General features: G+C 45.6%; 1 protein-coding gene across 1 annotated transcript in view; it reads right to left on the reverse strand.

Moving 5' to 3' along the window:
- Positions 1–25,784, reverse strand: part of LOC134949074 (transmembrane 9 superfamily member 2-like) — a 200,838-nt gene that overhangs the window by 45,202 nt on the left and 129,852 nt on the right. The window contains exons 12-16 of the mRNA XM_063937428.1: positions 23,762–23,819; positions 22,955–23,114; positions 9,221–9,372; positions 7,029–7,140; positions 5,162–5,333 (exon numbers count right to left, since the gene is read on the reverse strand). Coding sequence (XP_063793498.1) covers positions 5,162–5,333; positions 7,029–7,140; positions 9,221–9,372; positions 22,955–23,114; positions 23,762–23,819 — 654 coding nt within the window. The remainder of the gene's footprint in view (positions 1–5,161; positions 5,334–7,028; positions 7,141–9,220; positions 9,373–22,954; positions 23,115–23,761; positions 23,820–25,784) is intronic.

Raw genomic sequence — 25,784 nt, forward strand, 5'->3', positions numbered from 1 at the left:
TTAGTTCCAGAATGTTTATGTGAAGAGACTTTTCCAGGCTCGACCACACTCCCTGGAAGTTTCTTCCTTGTGTGACTGCTCCCCAGCCTCTCAGGCTGGCGTCCGTGGTCACCAGGATCCAATCCTGTATGCCGAATCTGCGGCCCTCCAATAGATGAGCCCTCTGCATCCACCACAGAAGAGATACCCTTGTCCTTGGAGACAGGGTTATCCGCAGGTGCATCTGAAGATGCGTGCATTGATGTACAGGCACCTTTCCTGGTTTTAGGAGATTCCTGACCAGGTCGGATAACTCCTTGGCTTTTTCCTCGGGAAGAAAAACCTTTTCCTGAACCGTGTCCAGAATCATCCCTAGGAACAGCAGACGAGTTGTCGGCATTAATTTGGATTTTGGAATATTCAGAATCCATCCGTGCTGCTTTAGCACCTCTTGAGATATTGCTAATCCCATCTCTAGCTGTTCTCTGGACCTTGCCCTTATTAGGAGATCGTCCAAGTATGGGATAATTAATACGCCTTTTCTTCGAAGAAGAATCATCATCTCGGCCATTACCTTTGTAAAGACCCGAGGTGCCGTGGACAAACCAAACGGCAGCGTCTGAAACCGATAGTGACAGTTTTGTACAACGAACCTGAGGTACCCCTGGTGTGAGGGGTAAATTGGAACGTGGAGATACGCATCCTTGATGTCCAAGGATACCATAAAGTCCCCTTCTTCCAGGTTCGCTATCACTGCTCTGAGTGACTCCATCTTGAACTTGAACTTCTTTATGTACAGGTTCAAGGACTTCAGATTTAGAATAGGCCTTACCGAGCCATCCGGCTTCGGTACCACAAATAGAGTGGAATAATACCCCTTCCCTTGTTGTAGAAGAGGTACCTTGACTATCACCTGCTGAGAGTACAGCTTGTGAATGGCTTCCAAAACCGTCTCCCTTTCGGAAGGGGACGTTGGTAAAGCAGACTTCAGGAAACGGCGAGGTGGATCTGTCTCTAATTCCAACCTGTACCCCTGAGATATTATCTGCAGGATCCAGGGATCTACCTGCGAGTGAGCCCACTGCGCGCTGTAATTTTTGAGACGACCTCCCACCGTCCCCGAGTCCGCTTGAGAAGCCCCAGCGTCATGCTGAGGCTTTTGTAGAAGCCGGGGAGGGCTTCTGTTCCTGGGAAGGAGCTGCCTGTTGCTGTTTCTTCCCTCGACCTCTGCCTCGTGGCAGATATGAATAGCCCTTTGCTCTCTTATTTTTAAAGGAACGAAAGGGCTGCGGTTGAAAAGTCGGTGCCTTTTTCTGTTGGGGAGTGACTTGAGGTAGAAAGGTGGATTTCCCGGCTGTAGCCGTGGCCACCAAATCTGATAGACCGACTCCAAATAACTCCTCCCCTTTATACGGCAAAACTTCCATATGCCGTTTTGAATCCGCATCGCCTGTCCACTGTCGCGTCCATAAAGCTCTTCTGGCCGAAATGGACATAGCACTTACCCGTGATGCCAGTGTGCAGATATCCCTCTGTGCATCACGCATATAAAGAAATGCATCCTTTATTTGTTCTAACGACAGTAAAATATTGTCCCTGTCCAGGGTATCAATATTTTCAATCAAGGACTCTGACCAAACTACCCCAGCACTGCACATCCAGGCAGTCGCTATAGCTGGTCGTAGTATAACACCTGCATGTGTGTATATACTTTTTTGGATATTTTCCATCCTCCTATCTGATGGATCTTTAAGTGCGGCCGTCTCAGGAGAAGGTAACGCCACTTGTTTTGATAAGCGTGTTAGCGCCTTGTCCACCCTAGGAGGTGTTTCCCAGCGCTCCCTAACCTCTGGCGGGAAAGGGTATAATGCCAATAATTTCTTTGAAATTATCAGCTTTTTATCAGGGGCAACCCACGCTTCATCACACACGTCATTTAATTCTTCTGATTCAGGAAAAACTATAGGTAGTTTTTTCACACCCCACATAATACCCTGTTTAGTGGTACCTGTAGTATCAGCTAAATGTAACGCCTCCTTCATTGCCAAAATCATATAACGTGTGGCCCTACTGGAAAATACGGTTGATTCGTCACCACTGGAATCAGTGCCTGTGTCTGGGTCTGTGTCGACCGACTGAGGCAAAGGGCGTTTTACAGCCCCTGACGGTGTTTGAGGCGCCTGGACAGGCACTAATTGATTGTCCGGCCGCCTCATGTCGTCAAACGACTGCTTTAGCGTGTTGACACTATCCCGTAATTCCATAAATAAAGGCATCCATTCTGGTGTCGACCCCCTAGGAGGTGACATCCCCATATTTGGCAATTGCTCCGCCTCCACACCAATATCGTCCTCATACATGTCGACACACACGTACCGACACACAGCAGACACACAGGGAATGCTCTAAACGAAGACAGGACCCACTAGCCCTTTGGGGAGACAGAGGGAGAGTCTGCCAGCACACACCAAAAAGCGCTATATATGACAGGGATAGCCTTATAATAAGTGCTCCCTTATAGCTGCTTTATATATATCAAGATATTGCCATTAAATTTGCCCCCCCTCTCTGTTTTACCCTGTTTCTGTAGTGCAGTGCAGGGGAGAGACCTGGGAGCCGTCCTGACCAGCGGAGCTGTGAGAGGAAATGGCGCCGTGTGCTGAGGAGATAGGCCCCGCCCCTTTTTCGGCGGGCTCGTCTCCCGCTATTTTGTGAATACAGGCAGGGGTTAAATATCTCCATATAGCCTCTGGGGGCTATATGTGAGGTATTTTTAGCCTTTATATAGGTTTACATTTGCCTCCCAGGGCGCCCCCCCCCAGCGCCCTGCACCCTCAGTGACTGCGTGTGAAGTGTGCTGAGAGGAAAATGGCGCACAGCTGCAGTGCTGTGCGCTACCTTTAGAAGACTGCAGGAGTCTTCAGCCGCCGATTCTGGACCTCTTCTTACTTCAGCATCTGCAAGGGGGCCGGCGGCGCGGCTCCGGTGACCATCCAGGCTGTACCTGTGATCGTCCCTCTGGAGCTGATGTCCAGTAGCCAAGAAGCCAATCCATCCTGCACGCAGGTGAGTTCACTTCTTCTCCCCTCTGTCCCTCGTTGCAGTGATCCTGTTGCCAGCAGGAATCACTGTAAAATAAAAAACCTAAGCTAAACTTTCTCTAAGCAGCTCTTTATGAGAGCCACCTAGAATTGCACCCTTCTCGGCCGGGCACAAAAATCTAACTGGAGTCTGGAGGAGGGTCATAGGGGGAGGAGCCAGTGCACACCACCTGATCTGGAAAAGCTTTACTTTTTGTGCCCTGTCTCCTGCGGAGCCGCTATTCCCCATGGTCCTTTCAGGAACCCCAGCATCCACTAGGACGATAGAGAAATAATAATACATTTTTTAAACATCGATCGGGAACATCGCGGCCATCGGTAACATAGCGACCTTAGGTAACAATCGCAACCTTTAGGTTTTAGAGGCCGGACAGCACCAGGTACACAGGGAGGGGTCTGGGGGTGGCTTGGGGGGTTGTTTTACACTTACCAGCGGCTGCCATTGTCTGCAGCCACCGGGGGTGGGGGATCCTGCTGTGCTGACCGATCAGCAGCACGACAATCAGTAGGGGAGTGTGCAGGGAGGCAGAGGGACCTTCCGGTCCCTTTGACAGCAGCAGCGGAGCAGGGAAGTTTCCCTTCTCTGCCGCTGCTAACACTGTTTATCTGACTGGTCGCATCCCGTGCGACCAGGTCAGATAAAGCACTGCCTGGTGTGGTAGCATCTGATGCAACCATGCCAGGCAAGTGGCTAAGGAAGGATGCCAATAGGAGTTACTAACATTCCCAAGATGCAGAGACAATTCCTTACAGAGATAATTTGAAACTACTACTGGATTTTGACAAGACTTTTTCCTGGAAATACACACCACCTATCCATAACCACCCCAACAACTGTAGCTGTTGAGAAGTTACCAGATAACTTTTCCCTGTATTGATGTTCCATATAAGTTCCTACAGGAATTTCATTGTCTAAATTGTTCTGTGTCTGGCAATATGCAGAGACATTCCTGTGGCAAGATTACAAGAATGTGGGCCTAATTCAGAGATAGACGCAAACATCAGGTTTGTGTACATCTCTTATGTTTGTCGATCCGCGCATGCGCAGGATGTGTACTGCACATGTTCAGATCTGTGTGTGCGGAGAGGTCAGCATGGTTGAAAAATTGCTGCCGCCAGCGTTACACGTTACAGAAAACTGGGACTGGACTGCCCTGTTTTCTGGGCATGCAGAGGCCAGTGGCTGCATCCATCTCTGAATCTGGCCCAGTAGTACAAGCAAAGTCTTCCAATAATTCTTTATTTTCTGAGGTTCTTAGGAATGTGGACACTGTAAATGGGAGAAAATATTGAACCACAATAGGAATATGGAAATGCACATCTTGTAGATGTATTGGAGCATTCTATGGACTGTACGGAGTTCATGTGTAAAGGTCTTGTGGAAATTGACTAAGCCGCCTCAGACTGAGATCTGTTTCTAGGCACCCAGTTTTATTTTTTTTTCACAGGGTATAAAAACCAGTGCCACTCTGCTGCAGCCTAATACTTAACCAGCGATCAATAAGTGTGTCCAACATACGCAACAGAAGTGCAATGCACGTGTGTAACATTAAAACCATTGTGTTCTCTCTGTCCTACCTATATAAATTCATTCCTATATGTATTTAAGGCAATAAGTGCACATCAATCTTCCAATAAGCGTCTGTGTAAATATTGTCAGACACCCTAGCCTACATCAGGGCACGTAAATGCATGCGCTTTGCAATAGATATTTTAGCAGAAACTATTTTCATTTTTCTACACCCAGATCACCTTTTTTTTGCAGGACAAACAAGAGGTCAGTGTTTCTTGTGTGTTCCGGGAAGGGCATTGTAACCTCCATGAGGTCAACTACCCCACGTCTCTAAATAGCAGTCGGGGTGTCCAGGAATTATGTTGGTGTCATCTTAAGTGTGGAAAAGCACTGACAGAAATCCTACATCGATGGCAATGAAATAGTCAAACCACGATCACTACACCTTGAGGGGGAAACATTTGGGTTGTCCTTCGCTGATCAGCTTATTTTTGACCAGGAATAAGATATAACGACACATAAAACAAGAGCAGCAGTTCTGGGAATTGGTTCTATAATTACTACTTACCTGTAAACAGGAAAAAAATTAAAACCATTATCATCGTGTACCCAAAGTACAAAATGGTGCTAGCAGTTCCTGTTATTTGAAGCTTTGAGAAGAAATAATGAACTGCATAGATAAAAAGATAAACCGCAGTGAATCCGCTCGTTAGGAAGGACCTCCACCACCAATGGTAATCCTGCCAGGAAGTGGAAAAATACAGAAATTGAAGAGACCATTATTTAGCAAATTAAATAAAATAGAAATTTATTTTTTATGTAATATGAAAATTATACATAGAAAACATGCACATTATAATTACCAAATATACCAGTGTAGTGAATTTAATATTACAACTAATGATTCAGAAAAGTTTTTATTTATTACACTGGTAACCCATAGTTCCAGTAGGGACTGGTATGTTTTACCGGTAGAGAGTTCCCTAGCGGGATTGCTGTGATCGCCACAGGTTACATTCACACTCTGTTGGTGGCATGGGCCTACCAACCGAGAGAGAATACCCCACGTTTGTCAGGATGCCTATGATTTACTGCAAGTAAACCAAGGGTGAATGAGTTTCCTGCACAGAATCCTACTCTAACAGTGGGGGTAATTCAGACCTGATCACTCGCTAGCAGTTTTTTTGCAGTCCTGTGTTCACATAGTCGCCGCCCACCGGGTAGTGTTTTTTTGCTGTGCAAGTGTGAGATCGCATGTGCAGCCGAGCAGTACAAATAGAATTTGTGCAGTCTCTGAGTAGCCCAGGACTTACTCAGGCGCTGTGATCACTTCAGCCTGTCCAAGACCAAAATTGACGTCAGACACCCGCCCTGCAAACGCTTGGACACGCCTGCGTTTTTCCAACCACTCACAGAAAACGGTCAGTTGACACCCACAAACGCCTTCTTCCTGTCAATCACCTTGCGATCGCCCCTGCGAATGGATTCTTCGAACAAACCCATCTCAGAGGAACGAACCGCTTTGTGCCTGTGCAACGCGCCTGTGCATTGCGGTGCATACGCATGCACAGTTCTAACCGGATCACAGCGCTGCAAAAAACGCTAGCGAGCGATCAGGTCTGAATTACCCCCAGTGTACGGAAGAAGTCCTAAATATACTTCAACCCACAGCTACATACTCCAGATTGGTCACATTGTATAACCCAATTATGCAACTACACGAAACTACACTTGACTATAGTCACAAACCCAGAAACCCAATATTAGAAAAGTGAGATGATACACCCGGAATAATATCCTACCATTTCCGGTAAACTATCACATACAGCAGCCTACTCTTCATCTTGTTTCTTCCCTGCCTGCAGTAGCCATACTTTGTGTCTTTATCAACTACATTTTCAGACTCTCTAAAGGTTATATTATGGTTTCTTGAAGCTTGTAACACATAAATATGAAGTATCTGGATGTAATAGAACACTGACTCCACAGTGGGAAAATAGCTTGTAAGATAAGCATGTATATGACATAATTTTGCTTATCATGGGCAAATTGCATGAGAGCACAAACGCCTATACTCTGATCGGCAGGTAAATAAAGTCACCCTCACAGTACAGGAAGGCATTCCGCGCACTGAATACTAAGCATTATACAAATCATTAGGTAGTTTATTAGCTCCTATTAATTGATAGGCTGTACAGGCAAAAAATAGCTCCCTGCATAGTGTGCAAACAGGCCAGCAATAAGCATATGAGAAAGGCAAATGGTCATGTTATATGTGCATCTAGAAAAAAATACAAAAAAAAAAGAGAGAAACAAAAACACTTTGGAGTCATATTGAAAACATAAGGTGCCCTTTATCCAAAGCCATTGTTCTGCTTGGAGCAGAATTTCCCTCAGACAATGCACCATATAAGATGAGCTAAGTGTATAAGTACCTCTGCACATAGATGGAAGTAACAAAGCAAGATGGTAGCTTCTGAACAAGTTATCAGGAGAATTATGAATACCAGAAACAGGAAACCGAACATATAGTACATTTGATGAGACCTACAAAACAAAATACATGAAGTGAAACACAAAAGAATGTGTAAGGAGCTTATGACTAGGAAAATACTTCAGGGTGTTCATATAGCCGACAGGACATGTAGCAGACAGACATGAACTCTCATAGTACATACTAAGAGCATATTATAAAGGGCAAACTGTCTGATGGCAGAAAATGGTAACTGCAATCAAATCCTGTAATCATCATACCCTTTCTGACAATAGCATACATTCTTACACGCCTTCCAAAGTAAAGTCTAAATTGACTTCTATTGTTTGACAGTGTATCATCCTCTCACACTTGCACAGAATAAGCCATGAAAGGTAAATATCTATATACTGCCACATTACCATTATTGGCTTAATTAAAACTGTTCCAATAGTAAACATGAAAAAAACCCACAGCAAGTAACCATTAGCTTGTTTTTCTAAACTCAGAGAAATATTAGCGTTACCCACTGCAGCAAAACCAATTCTTTGTCTGCACAGCAACCTGCGGAACAGTTATCAGAAGTGCCTATCACACACGGCAATATTGAAGTAGTCGCAAGCTGCCGCCAGCTACTCGTGCTACTCCTAAGTACAACTTACAACAGGCTAATGTCCTCCCATAGGCTGCAAGTAGCAATCCACTCTGGTACATAGCCCACCAATCTGCCAGAAGCCATTCTGGCAGCAGCTTGCAGCTCCTTGAATTTTACCCACCGAATCTTGGGAAGCACTTTACATATTACCACTTAGAATTGTTTTACCCTTATGAAGAGTAAAAGCCTCTCTACATAAGCAATCGAATGGAGCAATTCGGCATTTTGTAGATGACTGCAAATAAATCTGTAATGTACGGGGCTCACAGATCGCAGATTCAAAACAAAAATCGATTGGGATTGTTAAACATGTTGGATTTCACAGATCAATTGGGACTGTAGATTCCTAGTGTATGGCAAAAATCAGCAGATTTGCAGACCGTTTCTACTAAACTGATAAGCCTTACAAGATTGGAGGATCTGTGTTTGCTGAAAATTATCTGCAAATCACTGAAAAGTCTCTGTAAAGTATGGGTGAAGATTGGTGGATTGGGGAATCTTAAAATCTGGGAAAAGATTTCAGAATCAGCCGATTGGTTTTTTTTTGTCATTGCTGATGTGGAATATGGTCGTTAGGTCGACACAACATATGCAGACACTCATTAGGTCGACAAGTCAAAATGTCGACATGAGTTTTTCAATATTTTTTCTTCTTCATTTTTTGGATTTTTTCATACTTAATCCACGTGGACTACGATTGGAACGGTAATCTGTGCCGAGCAAAGCCATGTGAGGGGACACAGTGCACTAATTTGGGTTTCCCGTCACTTTACGGAGAACACGACACTAAAAAGAGTAAAAAAAATCATGTCGACCTTTTGACCTGTCGACCTAGTACATGTCGACCTAAGGGCAATGTCAACCTTCAGTGGTCGACCTAATGAGTGTCGACCCAATGACCCATATCCGCTGATGTATGGGGACCTTTGCACTCTTACAAATACCATTGATATGTAATAGCTAGCCATTTTTGGCTTACTTGAAGCACGGATATAAAAAATTTTTTACAATAAATTAATAATAATTACATATAGAAATAAAGATGTGTCCACATAGATCTATCATCAAATCATGCCAAACAGCCAATTTAGTCATGCCATGCAGCTTTTTCTTAAAATATAGATCTTAAATCTGCGACTTTATACCAATTCCTTTGCAATAAAAAAAATCTAATCTTAAACACGTAGTACACTAGAACTGAAATAAGGCGCAAAATGCAGGGAAAAAGTACATAATCTGGGTAAAAAGGCAGAAGACAGTGGTGAATACAAGTGACTTGCACCACGCAATGTACTGTACCATGCATCATAGTGGTTAACCTTTAGACGAGGATATTTGAATGCCAAAAGAGGACAGAGGGATTGACAATGGTGAACTTGACAGGAAGACAGAAAAAGGTCTTCTCTGGAGATAATGATAAAACAATAATTTTAAGGTTGACGTCCATTGTAACTTTCAGAAGACTTACAAAAAAAAAAAACCCACAACCAAACACTTACCAAATGCTGTTGAGAATGAAAAATAGCTGAATAAAAATGCATCCAAATGGTAGAATCCCACCCATAATGATGCCAGGAAATGGTTTTGTGAAAAATGACTGAGTTGGGATCTGACGAGGAATCTGGTTTGTACGGACTGGATGTTCAATGGCCTGTGACAAGACAAGAATAATATAGTGAGACGTCTCCAACTATAAATAAAAGTTAAAAAAAAAAAAACTATAATTTTGAGTAACAATTAAAGAGGGAAAGGTAAACTTAAGGTTGCGCTACCATCTATTTTCTTCACAACCATAGACCGCCAGGGTGCCCTACACAGCAGTAATCCAGGGTTTCCTCTGGTTCTTTTCATGGCCTCAGCCAAATATCTGGGGTTAGTGGGAAGAGCAATCGCAAGGAACAACAAAGATAACATGGATTGTCCCTGGCACTTTCAATCCACGAATGGACTTTATTTGCAGATACTGCATCATAGAAACAGAAAGACCCAAGGAAAAATAAGAATTTACTCACCGGTAATTCTATTTCTCGTAGTCCGTAGTGGATGCTGGGTACTCCGTAAGGACCATGGGGAATAGACGGGCTCCGCAGGAGACTGGGCACTCTAAAAGAAAGATTAGGTACTATCTGGTGTGCACTGGCTCCTCCCTCTATGCCCCTCCTCCAGACCTCAGTTAGGGAAACTGTGCCCGGAAGAGCTGACACTACAAGGAAAGGATTTGGAATCCAGGGTAAGACTCATACCAGCCACACCAATCACACCGTACAACTTGTGATAACTATACCCAGTTAACAGTATGAACAACAAATGAGCCTCATTAACAGATGGCTCATAACAAAACCCTTTAGTTAAGCAATAACTATATACACGTATTGCAGAGAGTCCGCACTTGGGACGGGCTCCCAGCATCCACTACGGACTACGAGAAATAGAATTACCGGTGAGTAAATTCTTATTTTCTCTGACGTCCTAGTGGATGCTGGGTACTCCGTAAGGACCATGGGGATTATACCAAAGCTCCCAAACGGGCGGGAGAGTGCGGATGACTCTGCAGCACCGCATGAGCAAACTCAAGGTCCTCCTCGGCCAGGGTATCAAACTTGTAGAATTTTGCAAACGTGTTTGACCCCGACCAGGTAGCAGCTCGGCAAAGTTGTAATGCCGAGACCCCTTGGGCAGCCGCCCAAGAAGAGTCCCCTTCCTCGTGGAATGGGCTTTTACTGATTTAGGATGCGGCAGTCCAGCCGCAGAATGTGCAAGTTGAATCGTGCTACAGATCCAGCGAGCAATAGTCTGCTTAGAAGCAGGAGCACCCAGCTTGTTGGGTGCATGCAGGATAACAGCGAGTCAGTATTTCTGACTCTAGCCGTCCCGGAAACATAGATTTTCAGGGCCCGGACTACGTCCAGCAATTTGGAGGCCTCCAAGTCCCGAGTAGCCGCAGGAACCACAATAGGTTGGTTCAAATGAAACGCCGATACCACCTTAGGGAGAAATTGGGGACGAATCCTCAATTCTGCCCTGTCCCTATGGAAGATCAGATAAGGGCTTTCACATGACAAAGCCGCCAATTCTGACACACGCCTAGCCGAAGCCAAGGCCAAATATATATATGACCACTTTCCACGTGAGATACTTCAACTCCACGTTCTGAAGTGGCTCAAAACAATGTGATTTTAGGAAATCCAACACTACGTTGAGATCCCAAGGTGCCACTGGAGGCACAAAAGGGGGCTGAATATGCAGCACTCCCTTAACAATGTCTGAACTTCAGGCAGCGTCTTTCCTAGCCTTTAACAGCGTAGGAATCACTTCATCTGGAACGCCCTTTTCCGTTAGGATCCGGCGTTCAACCGCCAAGCCTTCAAACGCAGCCGCGGTAAGTCTTGGAACAGACAGGGCCCCTGCAGTAACAGGTCCTGTCTGAGAGACAGAGGCCATGGGTCCTCCCAGATCATTTCTTGTAGTTCTGGGTACCAAGTTCTTCTTGGCCAATCCGGAACTACGAGTATAGTTCTTACTCCTCTCTTACTTACTATCCTCAGTACCTTGGGTATGAGAGGAAGAGGAGGGAACACATAAACCGACTGGTACACCCACGGTGTCACTAGTGCGTCCACAGCTATCGCCTGAGGGTCTCTTGACCTGGCGCAATACTTTTTTAGCTTTTTGTTGAGGCGGGACGCCATCATGTCCACCTATGGCCGTTCCCAACGGTTCACAATCTGCGTGAAGACTTCTGGATGAAGTCCCCACTCTCCCGGGTGGAGGTCGTGCCTGCTGAGGAAGTCTGCTTCCTAGTTTTCCACACCCGGAATGAACACTGCTGACAGTGTTAGCACGTGATACTCCGCCCATCGGAGAATCCTTGTGGCTTCTGCCAACGCCATCCTGCTTCTTGTGCCGCCTTGTCGGTTTACATGGGCGACAGCCGTGATGTTGTCTGACTGAATCAGCACCGGCTGGTTTAGAAGCAGGGATTCTGCTTGCCTTAGGGCATTGTAAATGGCCCTTAGGTCCAGAATATTTATGTGTAGGGAAGTCTCCTGACTCGACCATTGTCCTTGGAAATTTCTTCCCTGAGTGACTGCTTACCAACCTCGGAGGCTTGCATCCGTGGTCACCAGAACCCAGTCCTGAATGCCGAATCTGCGGCCCTCGAGAAGATGAGCACTCTGCAGCCACCACAGCAGAGACACCCTGGCCCTCGGGGACAGGGTGATCAGCCGATGCATCTGAAGATGCGATCCTCACTTGTCTAACAGGTCCCACTGAAAGTTCCTTGCATGGAACCTGCCGAAGGGAATTGCTTCGTAAGAAGTTACCATCTTTTCCAGGACTCGCGTGCAATGATGCACCGACACCTGTTTTGGTTTCAGGAGGTCTCTGACCAGAGATGACAACTCCTTGGCCTTCTCCTCCGGGAGAAACACCTTCTTCTGTTCTGTGTCCAGAAACATGCCCAATATCAGCAGACGCGTCGTAGGAACCAGCTGCGACTTTGGGATATTCAGAATCCAGCCGTGCTGTTGTAGCACTTCCTGAGATAGTGCTACTCCGATCAACGACTGCTCCTTGGACCTCGCCTTTATAAGGAGATCGTCCAAGTACGGGATAATTATAACTCCCTTCTTTCGAAGGAGTATCATCATTTTGGCCATTACCTTGGAACACACCCTCGGTGCTGTGGACAGACCAAACGGCAACGTCTGGAATTGGTAATGGCAGTTCTGTACCACAACCTTGAGGTACTCCTGGTGAGGTGGGTAAACGGGGACATGTAGGTAAGCATCCATGATGTCCAGTGATACCATGTAATCCCCCTCTTCCAGGCTTGCAATAACCGCCCTGAGCGATTCCATTTTGAACTTTAACTTCCTTATATAAGTGCTCAAGGATTTCAAATTTAGAATGGGTCTCACCGAACCGTCTGGTTTCGGTACCACAAACATTGTGGAATAGTAACCCCGTCCCTGTTGAAGGAGGGGAACTTTTATTATCACCTGCTGGAGGTACAGCTTGTGAATTGCCGCCAGTACTACCTCCCTGTCCCGGGGAGTAGCTGCAAGGCTGATTTGAGGTAACGGCGAGGGGGAGACGCCTCGAATTCCAGCTTGTATCCCTGAGATACCACTTGTAGAACCCAGAGATCCACCTGTGAGCGAACCCACTGGTCGCTGAAGTTCCGGAGACGCGCCCCCACCGCACCTGGCTCCACCTGTGGAGCCCCAGCGTCATGCGGTGGACTTAGTAGAAGCAGGGGAGGATATTTGTTCCTGGGAACTGGCTGTCTGGTGCAGCTTTTTCCCTCTCCCCCTGCCTCTGGGCAGAAAGGAAGCACCTTTGATCCGCTTGCCTTTCTGAGGCCGAAAGGACTGTACCTGATAGTACGGTGCTTTCTTAGGTTGTGAGGGAGCCGGAGGTAAAAATGTCGATTTCCCAGCTGTTGCTGTGGATACTAGGTCCGAGAGACCATCCCCAAACAATTCCTCACCCTTATAAGGCAAAACCTCCATGTGCCTTTTAGAATCAGCATCACCTGTCCACTGCCAGGTCCATAATACCCTCCTGGCAGAAATGGACATTGCATTAATTCTAGATGCTAGCCGGCAAATATCCCTCTGTGCATCCCTCATATATAAGACGTCGTCTTTAATACGCTCTATGGTTAGCAAAATAGTATCCCTGTCGAGGGTATCAATATTATCTGACAGGGTATCAGACCACGCTGCAGCAGCACTACACATCCATGCTGAAGCAATTGCAGGTCTCAGTATAGTACCCGAGTGTGTATATACAGACTTCAGGATAGCCTCCTGCTTTCTATCAGCAGGCTCCTTCAAGGCGGCTGTATCCTGAGACGGCAGTGCCACCTTTTTTGACAAGCGTGTGAGCGCCTTATCCACCCTAGGAGATATCTCCCAACGTGACCTATCCTCTGGCGGGAAAGGGTACGCCATCAGTAACTTTTTAGAAATTACCAGTTTCTTATCGGGGGCACCCCACGCTTCTTCACACACTTCATTCAACTCATCTGATGGGGGAAAAAACACTGGCTGCTTTTTCTCCCCAAACATAATACCCTTTTTAGTGGTACCTGGGTTAATGTCAGAAATGTGTAACACATTTTTCATTGCCGTAATCATGCAACGGATGGCCCTAGTGGAATGTACATTAGTATCGTCCTCGTCGACACTGGAGTCAGACTCTGTGTCGACATCTGTGTCTGCCATCTGAGGTAGCGGGCGTTTTTGAGCCCCTGATGGCCTTTGAGACGCCTGGGCAGGCACTGGCTGAGAAGCCGGCTGTCCCACAGCTGTTATGTCATCGAACCTTTTATGTAAGGAGTTGACACTGTCGTGTAAAACCTTCCACATATCCATCCACTCTGGTGTCGACCCCGCAGGGGGTGACATCACATTTATCGGCACCTGCTCCGCCTCCACATAAGCCTCATCATCAAACATGTCGACACAGCCGTACCGACACCGCACACACACAGGGAATGCTCTGACTGAGGACAGGACCCCACAAAGTCCTTTGGGGAGACAGAGAGAGAGTATGCCAGCACACACCACAGCGCTATATAAACAGGGATTTACACTATTACAGAAAGTGATTTTCCCTATAGCAGCTATACAATACAGTTTTGCGCCTAAATTTAGTGCCCCCCCTCTCTTTTTTACCCTTTGAGCCTGGAAACTGCAGGGGAGAGCCTGGGGAGCTGTCTTCCAGCGGAGCTGTGAAGAGGAAATGGCGCCAGTGTCCTGAGGGAGATAGCCCCGCCCCCTTCTCGGCGGGCTTATCCCGCTCTTTATATTTATATTATGGCGGGGTATTTTTGCACATATATAGTTTATTAGACTATATTATGTGCTGTTCGCCATGTAAGGTACTCTAATTGCAGCCCAGGGCGCCCCCCCCCGGCGCCCTGTACCCATCAGTGACCGGAGTATGTGGTGTGCATAGGGAGCAATGGCGTACAGCTGCAGTGCTGTGCGCTACCTTAATGAAGACCGGAGTCTTCAGCCGCCGATTTCCAGGACGTTCTTCTTGCTTCTGGCTCTGCAAGGGGGACGGCGGCGCGGCTCCGGGACCGGACGACCGAGGCTGGGCCTGTGTTTGATCCCTCTGGAGCTAATGGTGTCCAGTAGCCCTAGAAGCCCAAGCTAGCTGCAAGCAGGTAGGTTCGCTTCTCTCCCCTAAGTCCCTCGTAGCAGTGAGTCTGTTGCCAGCAGATCTCACTGAAAATAAAAAACCTAATAAATACTTTCTTTACTAGAAGCTCAGGAGAGCCCCTAGTGTGCAACCAGCTCGAGCCGGGCACAGATTCTAACTGAGGTCTGGAGGAGGGGCATAGAGGGAGGAGCCAGTGCACACCAGATAGTACCTAATCTTTCTTTTAGAGTGCCCAGTCTCCTGCGGAGCCCGTCTATTCCCCATGGTCCTTTACGGAGTACCCAGCATCCACTAGGACGTCAGAGAAAATGGTGGTATGGGCTGGCCCCTGGACCCAGGCATGGGTAGGGAGTTCAGTATAACTGATCAAGTTACATTATTGTTGCTTTAAAACCAAAATTTACGGTTTTCATTATAACATTTTCTAAATAGTAGTAGCTGTAATTTATTTACTTTTTGCATGACATTTTATCATTTGCAAAATTTTGGATATATTGCACAAACATCCTTACTAATAATTTGCAGATTGATATAAAAATGTATACAGAGTCGTATGTCTGCTATCAACATAACAGAAATGTTTTATAAATCTGTTAAGGTTAAAAGAATACAAATGAATACACACAGTCAAACAAAAAAACAGTGCCACTTTGTGTTCAAATTTGGTACACAAAACTCATTTACGTAAAAAAAAAAAAGTCTCAAACTATCAAACTAGACCTTATAGGTCACTCTTTAAGGAATAAAAGTAAAACATTTTACAGCATAATCGCTCTTAATTTTGCAATACCAGGGAAACGTCTGAGTTTAACCTAATATTTAATACAAACTATAGGATTAATCTTCAGCGTAGATTTATAAACAGTTTCCCGCCTTTCACACCTTCATATTCTCAATTTCTTTGCTTTTACATGCCTTCTGCAACTTTTACAAAAACTTGTAAACTTGCAACTTTTACCCTGCTTTTTCTTCAGTGATTTTGACTTACACATTTAGATCATTGGCCAGAGTTGACCAGGTTATACAACACAGCTTTGCCTTGGATACCATAGCATATATGCAGTAGCTTAATTGTATTGGAGGTTAACAAGCTAAACACTGCTGCAGGATAAAAATATGTGGCTAAATGCACAGAAATGTAAAGCAATACATTTATAAACAGTGGTAGACGTCAGGGCATGCAAATACCTACAGTATGTTACATTTTCTCCTGCAGTAAAAATGGACAGGTCAAATTAGGAAACTATATTTAGAATTGGTGGCTACATGTGCCAGAGGCTGACGCTAATTTGCCTTCATAGTGATTTGTTGTGCGTATGCTTTATTATCCGACAAATTTGAAAAGAGTCATCTAAGAGGAGACATTATTTTTATAAATATATAAAAGGGACCATACATGGAGCTATCAGGCAATTTGTTTATTGAGAGACCTCCACACAGGACTTGAGGACACCCTCTAAGGTTAGAGGAGAGGAAATTCCATACACAACAAAGGAGGGGGCTGTTCACAGTAAGGGCAGTAAGATTTGGAATTCTTTGCCAGAGAAGTAAGAATGGCAGACTCAGTCAATTTGTTTAGGAATGGGTTCGATACATTTCTAGCTGAAAAACATATCCAAAGATATAGGGGTATATTCAATTGAAGTCGAAAACTGCTGTCTGTCGAAAAGACAGCAGTTTTCGACTTTTTTTTAGGTCGGAAGGGGTTCCAACCTATTTAATATTTTCGACAAGTTGAAAAATTTGACTTGTCAAAAAGCACGTGGAGGTTTTGGCCCCCTTTTCGACCATCTCAGTCCGACATCAAAAGATGTCGGACTGAGATGCGGACCCAGAGGAGGAGAGCCGCAGGGAGACTGCTGCGGGCAGCCAGAGGAGATCAGCGCTATGGCACAGCGCTGCAGCAGGATGACACACACCCGCGCCGCTCACGGCAGCGTCCACCCGGCTCCAGCAAGCTTGCTGGAGCCGGGTGGAGGCTGCCATGAGGTCGGGCAGCTGTGTGACATCCATCTGTAGCGCTGATCTCCTCTGGCTGCCGGCAGCTGTTCCCCGCGGCTCGCCCCCCCTCTCCTCCTCTGCGTCCCTCATCTTAATTCGACTTGAAAAAGTCAAATTAAGGGGAGATTTGAATAGGGGTTGTCAGATCCATTCCGACAAATACATGTCGGAATGGATCCGACTTTAATTGAATATACCCATAGCATCTAAAATGTATGTATTTTAGAAAAAGTATGCATTCTGGTTGGCAACTAGACTAAACACGGTCTTCACTCGAGTCATTATGGGTAAATCTTTGGTTATATAGAGAATAGTATGCTGGGGACTCCGTCAGGACCATGGGGAATAGCGGGCTCCGCAGGAGACAGGGCACATCTAAAAAAGCTTTTAGGTCACATGGTGCGTACTGGCTCCTCCCCCTATGACCCTCCTCCAAGCCTCAGTTAGGTACTGTGCCCGGACGAGCGTACACAATAAGGAAGGATCTTGAATCCCGGGTAAGACTCATACCAGCCACACCAATCACACCGTACAACTTGTGATCTGAACCCAGTTAACAGTATGATAACAAAACGAAGTAGCCTCTGAAAAGATGGCTCGCAACAATAGTAATAACCCGATTTTTGTAACAATAACTATGTACAAGCATTGCAGACAATCCGCACTTGGGATGGGCGCCCAGCATCCACTACGGACTATGAGAAATAGAATTATCGGTAAGTAAATTCTTATTTTCTCTAACGTCCTAGTGGATGCTGGGGACTCCGTCAGGACCATGGGGATTATACCAAAGCTCCCAAACGGGCGGGAGAGTGCGGATGACTCTGCAGCACCGAATGAGAGAACTCCAGGTCCTCCTTAGCCAGAGTATCAAATTTGTAAAATTTTACAAACGTGTTCTCCCCTGACCACGTAGCTGCTCGGCAGAGTTGTAACGCCGAGACCCCTCGGGCAGCCGCCCAAGATGAGCCCACCTTCCTTGTGGAGTGGGCCTTTACAGATTTAGGCTGTGGCACGCCTGCCACAGAATGTGCAAGTTGGATTGTGCTACAGATCCAACGTGCAATCGTCTGTTTAGACGCAGGAGCACCCATCTTGTTGGGTGCATACAATGTAAACAACGAGTCAGATTTTCTGACTCCAGCTGTCCTTGAAATATATATTTTTAATGCTCTGACAACGTCCAGTAACTTGGAGTCCTCCAAGTCGCTAGTAGCCGCAGGCACCACAATAGGCTGGTTCAAGTGAAATGCCGAAACCACCTTAGGGAGAAATTGAGGACGTGTCCTCAATTCTGCCCTGTCCGAATGGAATATCAGATATGGGCTCTTGTATGACAAAGCTGCCAACTCTGAAACTCTCCTGGCTGAAGCCAGGGCCAACAGCATGGTTACCTTCCATGTAAGGTATTTTAAATCTACCGATTTTAAAGGCTCAAACCAATGAGATTTGAGAAAATTTAGAACCACGTTCAAATCCCACGGTGCCACTGGAGGCACTATTGGGGGTTGTATATGTAGTACACCTTTGACAAAAGTTTGTACTTCAGGCACTGACGCCAATTCCTTCTGGAAGAAAATTGATAAGGCCGAAATTTGAACTTTAATGGACCCCAATTTGAGGCCCATAGACAATCCTGCTTGCAGGAAATGTAAGAATCGACCCAATTGAAATTCTTCCGTTGGAGCCTTCTTGGCCTCACACCACGCAACATATTTTCTCCAAATGCGGTGATAATGTTGTGCGGTCACTTCTTTCCTGGCTTTAATTAAAGTAGGAATAACTTCCTCAGGAATGCCCTTCTCTTTTAGAATCCGGCGTTCAACCGCCATGCCGTCAAACGCAGTCGCGGTAAGTCTTGGAACATACAAGGTCCCTGCTGAAGCAGATCCCTTCTTAGAGGTAGAGGCCACGGATCCTCCGTGAGCATCTCTTGAAGTTCCGGATACCAAGTTCTTCTTGGCCAGTCCGGAGCTACCAGTATTGTTCTTACTCCTCTTTTCCGTATAATTCTCAGTACCTTTGGTATGAGAGGCAGAGGAGGAAACACATACACTGACTGGTACACCCACGGTGTTACCAGAGCGTCCACAGCTATTGCCTGAGGGTCTCTTGACCTGGCGCAATACCTGTCCAATTTTTTGTTGAGGCGAGACGCCATCATGTCCACCTTTGGTTTTTCCCAACGGTTCACAATCATGTGGAAAACTTCTGGATGAAGTCCCCACTCTCCCGGGTGAAGGTCGTGTCTGCTGAGGAAATCTGCTTCCCAGTTGTCCACTCCCGGGATGAACACTGCTGACAGTGCTACGACATGATTCTCCGCCCAGCGCAGAATCCTTGCAGCTTCTGCCATTGCACTCCTGCTTCTCGTGCCGCCTTGTCGGTTTACGTGGGCGACTGCCGTGATGTTGTCGGACTGGATCAACACCGGCTGACCCTGAAGCAGCGGTTTTGCCAGACTTAGAGCATTGTAGATCGCTCTTAGCTCCAGTATATTTATGTGAAGAGACGTCTCCAGGTTTGACCACACGCCCTGGAAGTTTCTTCCCTTTGTGACTGCTCCCCAACCTCGTAGGCTGGCATCCGTAGTCACCAGGACCCAGTCCTGTATGCCGAATCTGCGGCCCACTAACAGATGGGCAGTCTGCAACCACCACAGGAGAGACAACCTTGTTCTCGGTGACAGTGTTATCCGCTGATGCATGTGAAGATGCGATCCGGACCATTTGTCCAGCAGATCCCACTGAAATGTCCGTGCATGGAATCTGCCGAATGGAATCGCTTCGTACGAAGCCACCATCTTTTCCAGGACTCTTGTGCATTGATGTACTGACACAGTTCCTGGTTTTAGGAGGTTCCTGACAAGTTCGGATAACTCCCTTGCTTTCTCTTCCGGGAGAAATACCTTTTTCTGAACCGTGTCCAGAATCATGCCCAGGAACAGCAGATGTGTTGTCGGGGTCAATTGAGATTTTGGAAGATTTAGAATCCACCCGTGTTGCTGAAGCACTACTTGTGTTAGCGCCACACCGACTTCCAGCTGTTCTCTGGACTTTGCCCTTATCAGGAGATCGTCCAAGTAAGGGATAATTAATACGCCTTTTCTTCGTAGAAGAACCATCATTTCGGTCATTACCTTGGTAAAGACCCGAGGGGCCGTGGACAAACCAAACGGCAGCGTTTGAAACTGATAATGACAGTCTTGTATCACGAACCTGAGATACCCTTGGTGTGAGGGGTAAATCGGGACATGTAGATAAGCATCTTTTATGTCCAAGGACACCATGAAGTCTCCTTCTTCCAGATTCGCTATCACTGCCCTGAGTGACTCCATCTTGAACTTGAATTTCTGTATGTACAGGTTCAAGGATTTCAGATTTAGAATAGGCCTTACCGAACCGTCCGGTTTCGGTACCACAAATAGTGTGGAATAATACCCCTTTCCCTGTTGTAGGAGGGGTACCTTGACTATCACCTGCTGAGAATACAGCTTGTGAATGGCTTCCAAAACCGACGTCCTTTCTGAGGGAGACGTTGGTAAAGCAGACTTTAGGAACCGGCGAGGGGGAGACCTTTCGAACTCCAGCATGTAACCCTGAGATATTATCTGCAGGACCCACGGGTCCACTTGTGAGTGAGCCCATTGATTGCTGAAAATCTTGAGTCGACCCCCCACCGTTCCTGAGTCCGCTTGTAAAGCCCCAGCGTCATGCTGATGGCTTTGTAGAAGCCGGGGCGGGCTTCTGTTCCTGGGCAGGGGCTGCTTGCTGCCCTTTCTTACCCTTTCCTCTGCCTCGCGGCAGATAAGACTGTCCTTTTGGTCGCTTTTTATAGGAGCGAAAGGACTGCGGCTGAAAAGACGGTGTCTTTTTCTGTTGGGAAGGGGTCTGAGGTAAAAAGGTGGATTTGCCGGCAGTTGCCGTGGCCACCAGGTCCGAAAGACCGACCCCAAACAATTCCTCTCCTTTATATGGCAATACTACCATATGCCTCTTGGAATCCGCATCACCTGACCACTGTCGCGTCCATAAACTTCTTCTGGCAGATATGGACATCGCGCTTACTCTTGATGCTAGAGTACAAACATCCCTCTGAGCATCTCGCATATAAAGAAAAGCATCCTTTAATTGCTCTAGAGTCAATAAAATACTGTCCCTATCCAGGGTATCAATATTTTCAGTCAGAGAATCCAACCACACTACCCCAGCACTGCACATCCAGGCTGAGGCTATTGCCGGTCGCAGTATAACACCAGTATGTGTGTATATACTCTTCAGTGTAGTTTCCAGCCTCCTATCTGCTGGATCCTTGAGGGCGGCCGTATCAGGAGACGGCAACGCCACTTGCTTTGATAAACGTGTGAGCGCCTTATCCACCCTAGGGGGTGTTTCCCAGCGCGCCCTAACCTCTGGTGGGAAAGGGTATAATGCCAATAACTTCTTTGAAATTAGCAATTTTCTATCGGGGGTAACCCACGCTTCATCACACACATCATTCAATTCCTCTGATTCTGGGAAAAATACAGGTAGTTTTTTCACCCCCCACATAATACCCCTTTTTGAGGTACCAGCAGTATCAGAGATCTGCAAAGCCTCCTTCATTGCCGTGATCATATAACGTGTGGCCCTATTGGAAAATACGTTTGTTTCTTCACCGTCGACACTAGATTCATCTGTGTCGGTACCCGTGTCGACTGACTGAGGTAAAGGACGTTTTACAGCCCCTGACGGTGTCTGAGACGCCTGAACCGGTACTAACTGGTTTGCCGGGCGTCTTATTTCGTCAACTGACTTTTGTAATGTGCTGACATTATCACGTAATTCCATAACTAAAGCCATCCATTCCGGTGTCGACTCCCTAGGGGGTGACATTACCATCATCGGCAATTGCTCTGCCTCCACACCAACATCGTCCTCATACATGTCGACACACACGTACCGACACACAGTAGCCACACAGGGAATGCTCTAATCGAAGACAGGACCCCCTAGCCCTTTGGGGAGACAGAGGGAGAGTTTGCCAGCACACACCAAAAGCGCTATAAATGTATATAAACAACCCTAGAAGGTGTTGTTTACTATATATGCGCTCTTAATATATAAATATCGCCAATTTATGCCCCCCTTCTCTTTGTTACCCTGTTTCTGTAGTGCAGTGCAGGGGAGAGTCCTGGGAGCCTTCCTCACCAGCGGAGCTGAGCAGGAAAATGGCGCTGAGTGCTGAGGAGAATAAGCTCCGCCCCTTTTTCGGCGGGCTTTTTCTCCCGGTTTTTAAGAAACTGGCCTGGGTTAAAATACATACATATAGCTTTAATGGCTATATGTGATGTATTTATTTTGCCACTAAAGGTAATTATATTGCTGCCCAGGGCGCCCCCAGCAGCGCCCTGCACCCTCCGTGACTGAGTCAGTGAGCCGTGTGACAACAATGGCGCACAGCTGCAGTGCTGTGCGCTACCTTCATGAAGACTGTGGAGTCTTCTGCCGCCTGTTTTCCGGACCTCCGTTCTGCCGTCTCTTCAGCGTCTGTAAGGGGGATCGGCGGCGCGGCTCCGGGACGAACCCCAGGCTGACCTGTGTTCCGACTCCCTCTGGAGCTAAGTGTCCAGTAGCCTAAGACTCCAATCCATCCTGCACGCAGGTGAGTTGGAAATCTCTCCCCTAAGTCCCTCGATGCAGTGATCCTGTTGCCAGCAGGAATCACTGAAATTGAAACCTAAAAAAAAACTTTTCTAAACAGCTCTTTAGGAGAGCCACCTAGATTGCACCCTCTCGGACGGGCACAAAAACCTAACTGAGGCTTGGAGGAGGGTCATAGGGGGAGGAGCCAGTACGCACCATGTGACCTAAAAGCTTTTTTAGATGTGCCCTGTCTCCTGCGGAGCCCGCTATTCCCCATGGTCCTGACGGAGTCCCCAGCATCCACTAGGACGTTAGAGAAATAAAGGTTGAACTCGATGGACAACTTGTCTTTTTTCAACCTCATTAACTATCTTACAATTCTTACAACGCAATCATTGGTAACCACTTATAATTAAATGAAAAACTTACTCTCTCTTTAAATCCAAAGTATGCTCCGAGAAAGGTTAATGGGACAGAAATGCCAAACCACATTGCTAGGACAGCCACCAGTGTACCAAAGGGAATTGCAGCTGAAGAACCTTTTGCCCACAAGATGACATTCATGATGAAGAAATCAGTAAAAATAATCCTAAAAACAGAGAATTGAAATTAGCATTTCTGTAATTGTTATTGGGTAAGCATTTTTCCTTTACAAAAGTTATAGGACTTGTACCAAAGACACAAATGTGAAATATTTTCAGACAATATGACCTCTAGTGGTTGCTTAACAAACTGCAACAGCATCAAAACAACATGCACAAAATAACACCTTTTATTCATTTGTTTGCGCTAAATGGCAAATTATTTGTATTATTCAATCTAGGGGGACAATTAAATTTTTACTGGTTGCCACTAGATAGCGCCCAAGCAATTCAATTGTGGCTCTGTTTGCTCGCAAATAGCCGTACTGCGGTCAGTATTAAAATCAGGTGCTTTTGGACATGTCAGAAATAATGAATGCCCGATTGGAACAACAACTGAACTGCTCAGATAGGTGCCCATTACTTTGGGTGGCCCTCTCCAAAAAATTTAATCACCTTCCCTAGGTATCTTTTCATCTTTCCACAGATGATGTTAGAACAGCAATAAATAAAACAGTGCTTTTTATACTATATTTAAATCAGCTGTTACAAGGTTCCCAGCACAGCAACTGTCAGGATAAACAGGGTCATACATTTGGTAACTGTCTGTTCCAACTTAAACTATAAAATGCTTTAGGACATGCACATAACTTACCCGGGGCACAGAAGTGCTGTCAGTAACACATTGGATTTCCATCTCTCTCCACCAAACGCTGAGGAAAATAATGAAGTTGTATAGTAATTAAACGTGTTACTTTAAAGTGTGCTTTCACTTAAATGCATGTTAGGAACATGTTTCTATTTTCTAAATACTGCAGATATAAACAGTCTACAGACCCTTATTGTAATTGCAAGTTTTGTGATTCAAAGCTGGAAATCAGGATAAATCATGTCAGATGCTCATCTATCTTTAATATGACTTGCAACCAAGAAATGGGACATACAAAGAAGCAATTTTAGGAAAAAGCGGAAATCCCCTCCCCCAGCAAACATGTGCACACCCCCTACTTTATGGAGGCAGCTCATGTTTTTATTATAGCAGCAAGACTTTCGGAATAATTCTCTATCAACTTTGCACAGTTGGACTCTGCAATTCTATCCCAATCTTCCCTGCAAAAAAATCTCAAGGCCCATCAAATTGGAGATACCAGTGCACAGCCCTGCTTCAGTCAGTCCACTGGTTTTCCATGGGATTGAGGTCCAGGATCTGACTTGGTTATTTTCAGACTTTGGCCTTCATTTATGAAGCCATTCCTTGGGTGACTTGGATGGGTGCATTGTTTTCTGGAAGATTACGGTAATTTCCTTTTCTGCAGCTTCCTTACGGAGAACAGCAGGCTTTGTGCCAAAATCTCCTGATAGTTGTAGCCATCTATTAGAATATGTAACCCAGTGGGGGGAAAAAAGGAACCCCATGCTGCCCGCACCACGTGTCACATAATATATGCATTTTTTGTCAAAATTAAAAAAGGCTTGGATGATTGTTTGTTTTTTGGAAGAAATGACTTCCTTATTGCCCACTATATCTCAGACACGTGCAGAGTACAGGAGACTTCTCATGTGCAGTGAGTGATCAGATCCTGACAGTAATTACTGCCTCTCCAATAATGTTCTATTCGGCTTCTTGGTAGCTTCCACGATGAGTTCTGTAATTATCAATGCTGGAGGGACGTTCTGATCTTCGCATAGTGTTGTAACACATTTTGTCCACTTACTGATTATGGCCTTCACAGTAATCCATGGTACAGGTTATGGCTTTGAAATCTTGTAGACCCCTCTCCTGATTGTAGTAATGAGATCCTGCCATTTTCAAAAGCTATTTGCAAGCCATAGCTATAGGATCCAAGGAAGAAAGCTGCAAAGAAACCCTACAGGAACAGCGGATCTTTATTTAGGGTTAAAGTTAAATTACAAGCACTTTCATTGCTGGGGGCTTTATAATTATTATCTTTAAAACATGACTTTTAATAATATTGGATACTTCAGAACACATTACAGCCCAACTAACAAAGGGTGTGCACAATCATGCAACTATTGTAGTTTTTTTTTTAATGAATTCACTTACTTTTCCTAAAAAATGTCTGTATGTCACTTGTATTTCATTATTTGCAAGGTCATATTAAAGCAGGAGTTTTCCAAACTCTGCTATTATAGTCCAGGTTCAGGTGACTTCATTAGAATCTCAGTCAATTTGGTTTAACCATCTGGACTGAAGCATGGATAGAATTAAAACCTGAACTGTAATGGTGGAGTTTGGGAAACTGTATTAAAGTAAGAAATATGTCTGACATTATTTATTTGGATTTGAGGCTTTACATCACAAAACCTGTATTAATAAGGGTGTTTAGACGCCACTGTAGATAATACAGAGTCACTGAGTTTTTAAAGCAGACCGTTTACCATTAATCAAACTGTACTTGGTGGTATAATGTGGCATTTGCAGCAGGAAAATTATATTACGTATTTATAGGTCCCTAGTAATACCATGCTCTGAGTACTATATGCAGTGTGGGAAGCCCCACCTCCAAAATGGGTGCTGCGGAACCCTTGTGGCGCCATATAAATAAAGGATAATAATAATAAAATGAAGGGACAGAGGTGACCTAATCGAAACAATCAATATATAAAAAAAAAAATTGTAATAGAGTTCCAGGCAGGAGGACAAAAGTAATAAGGAA

This window comes from Pseudophryne corroboree, chromosome 8 (assembly GCF_028390025.1).
Source record: "Pseudophryne corroboree isolate aPseCor3 chromosome 8, aPseCor3.hap2, whole genome shotgun sequence".
In the NCBI taxonomy this organism is placed as follows: Eukaryota; Metazoa; Chordata; class Amphibia; order Anura; family Myobatrachidae; genus Pseudophryne; species Pseudophryne corroboree.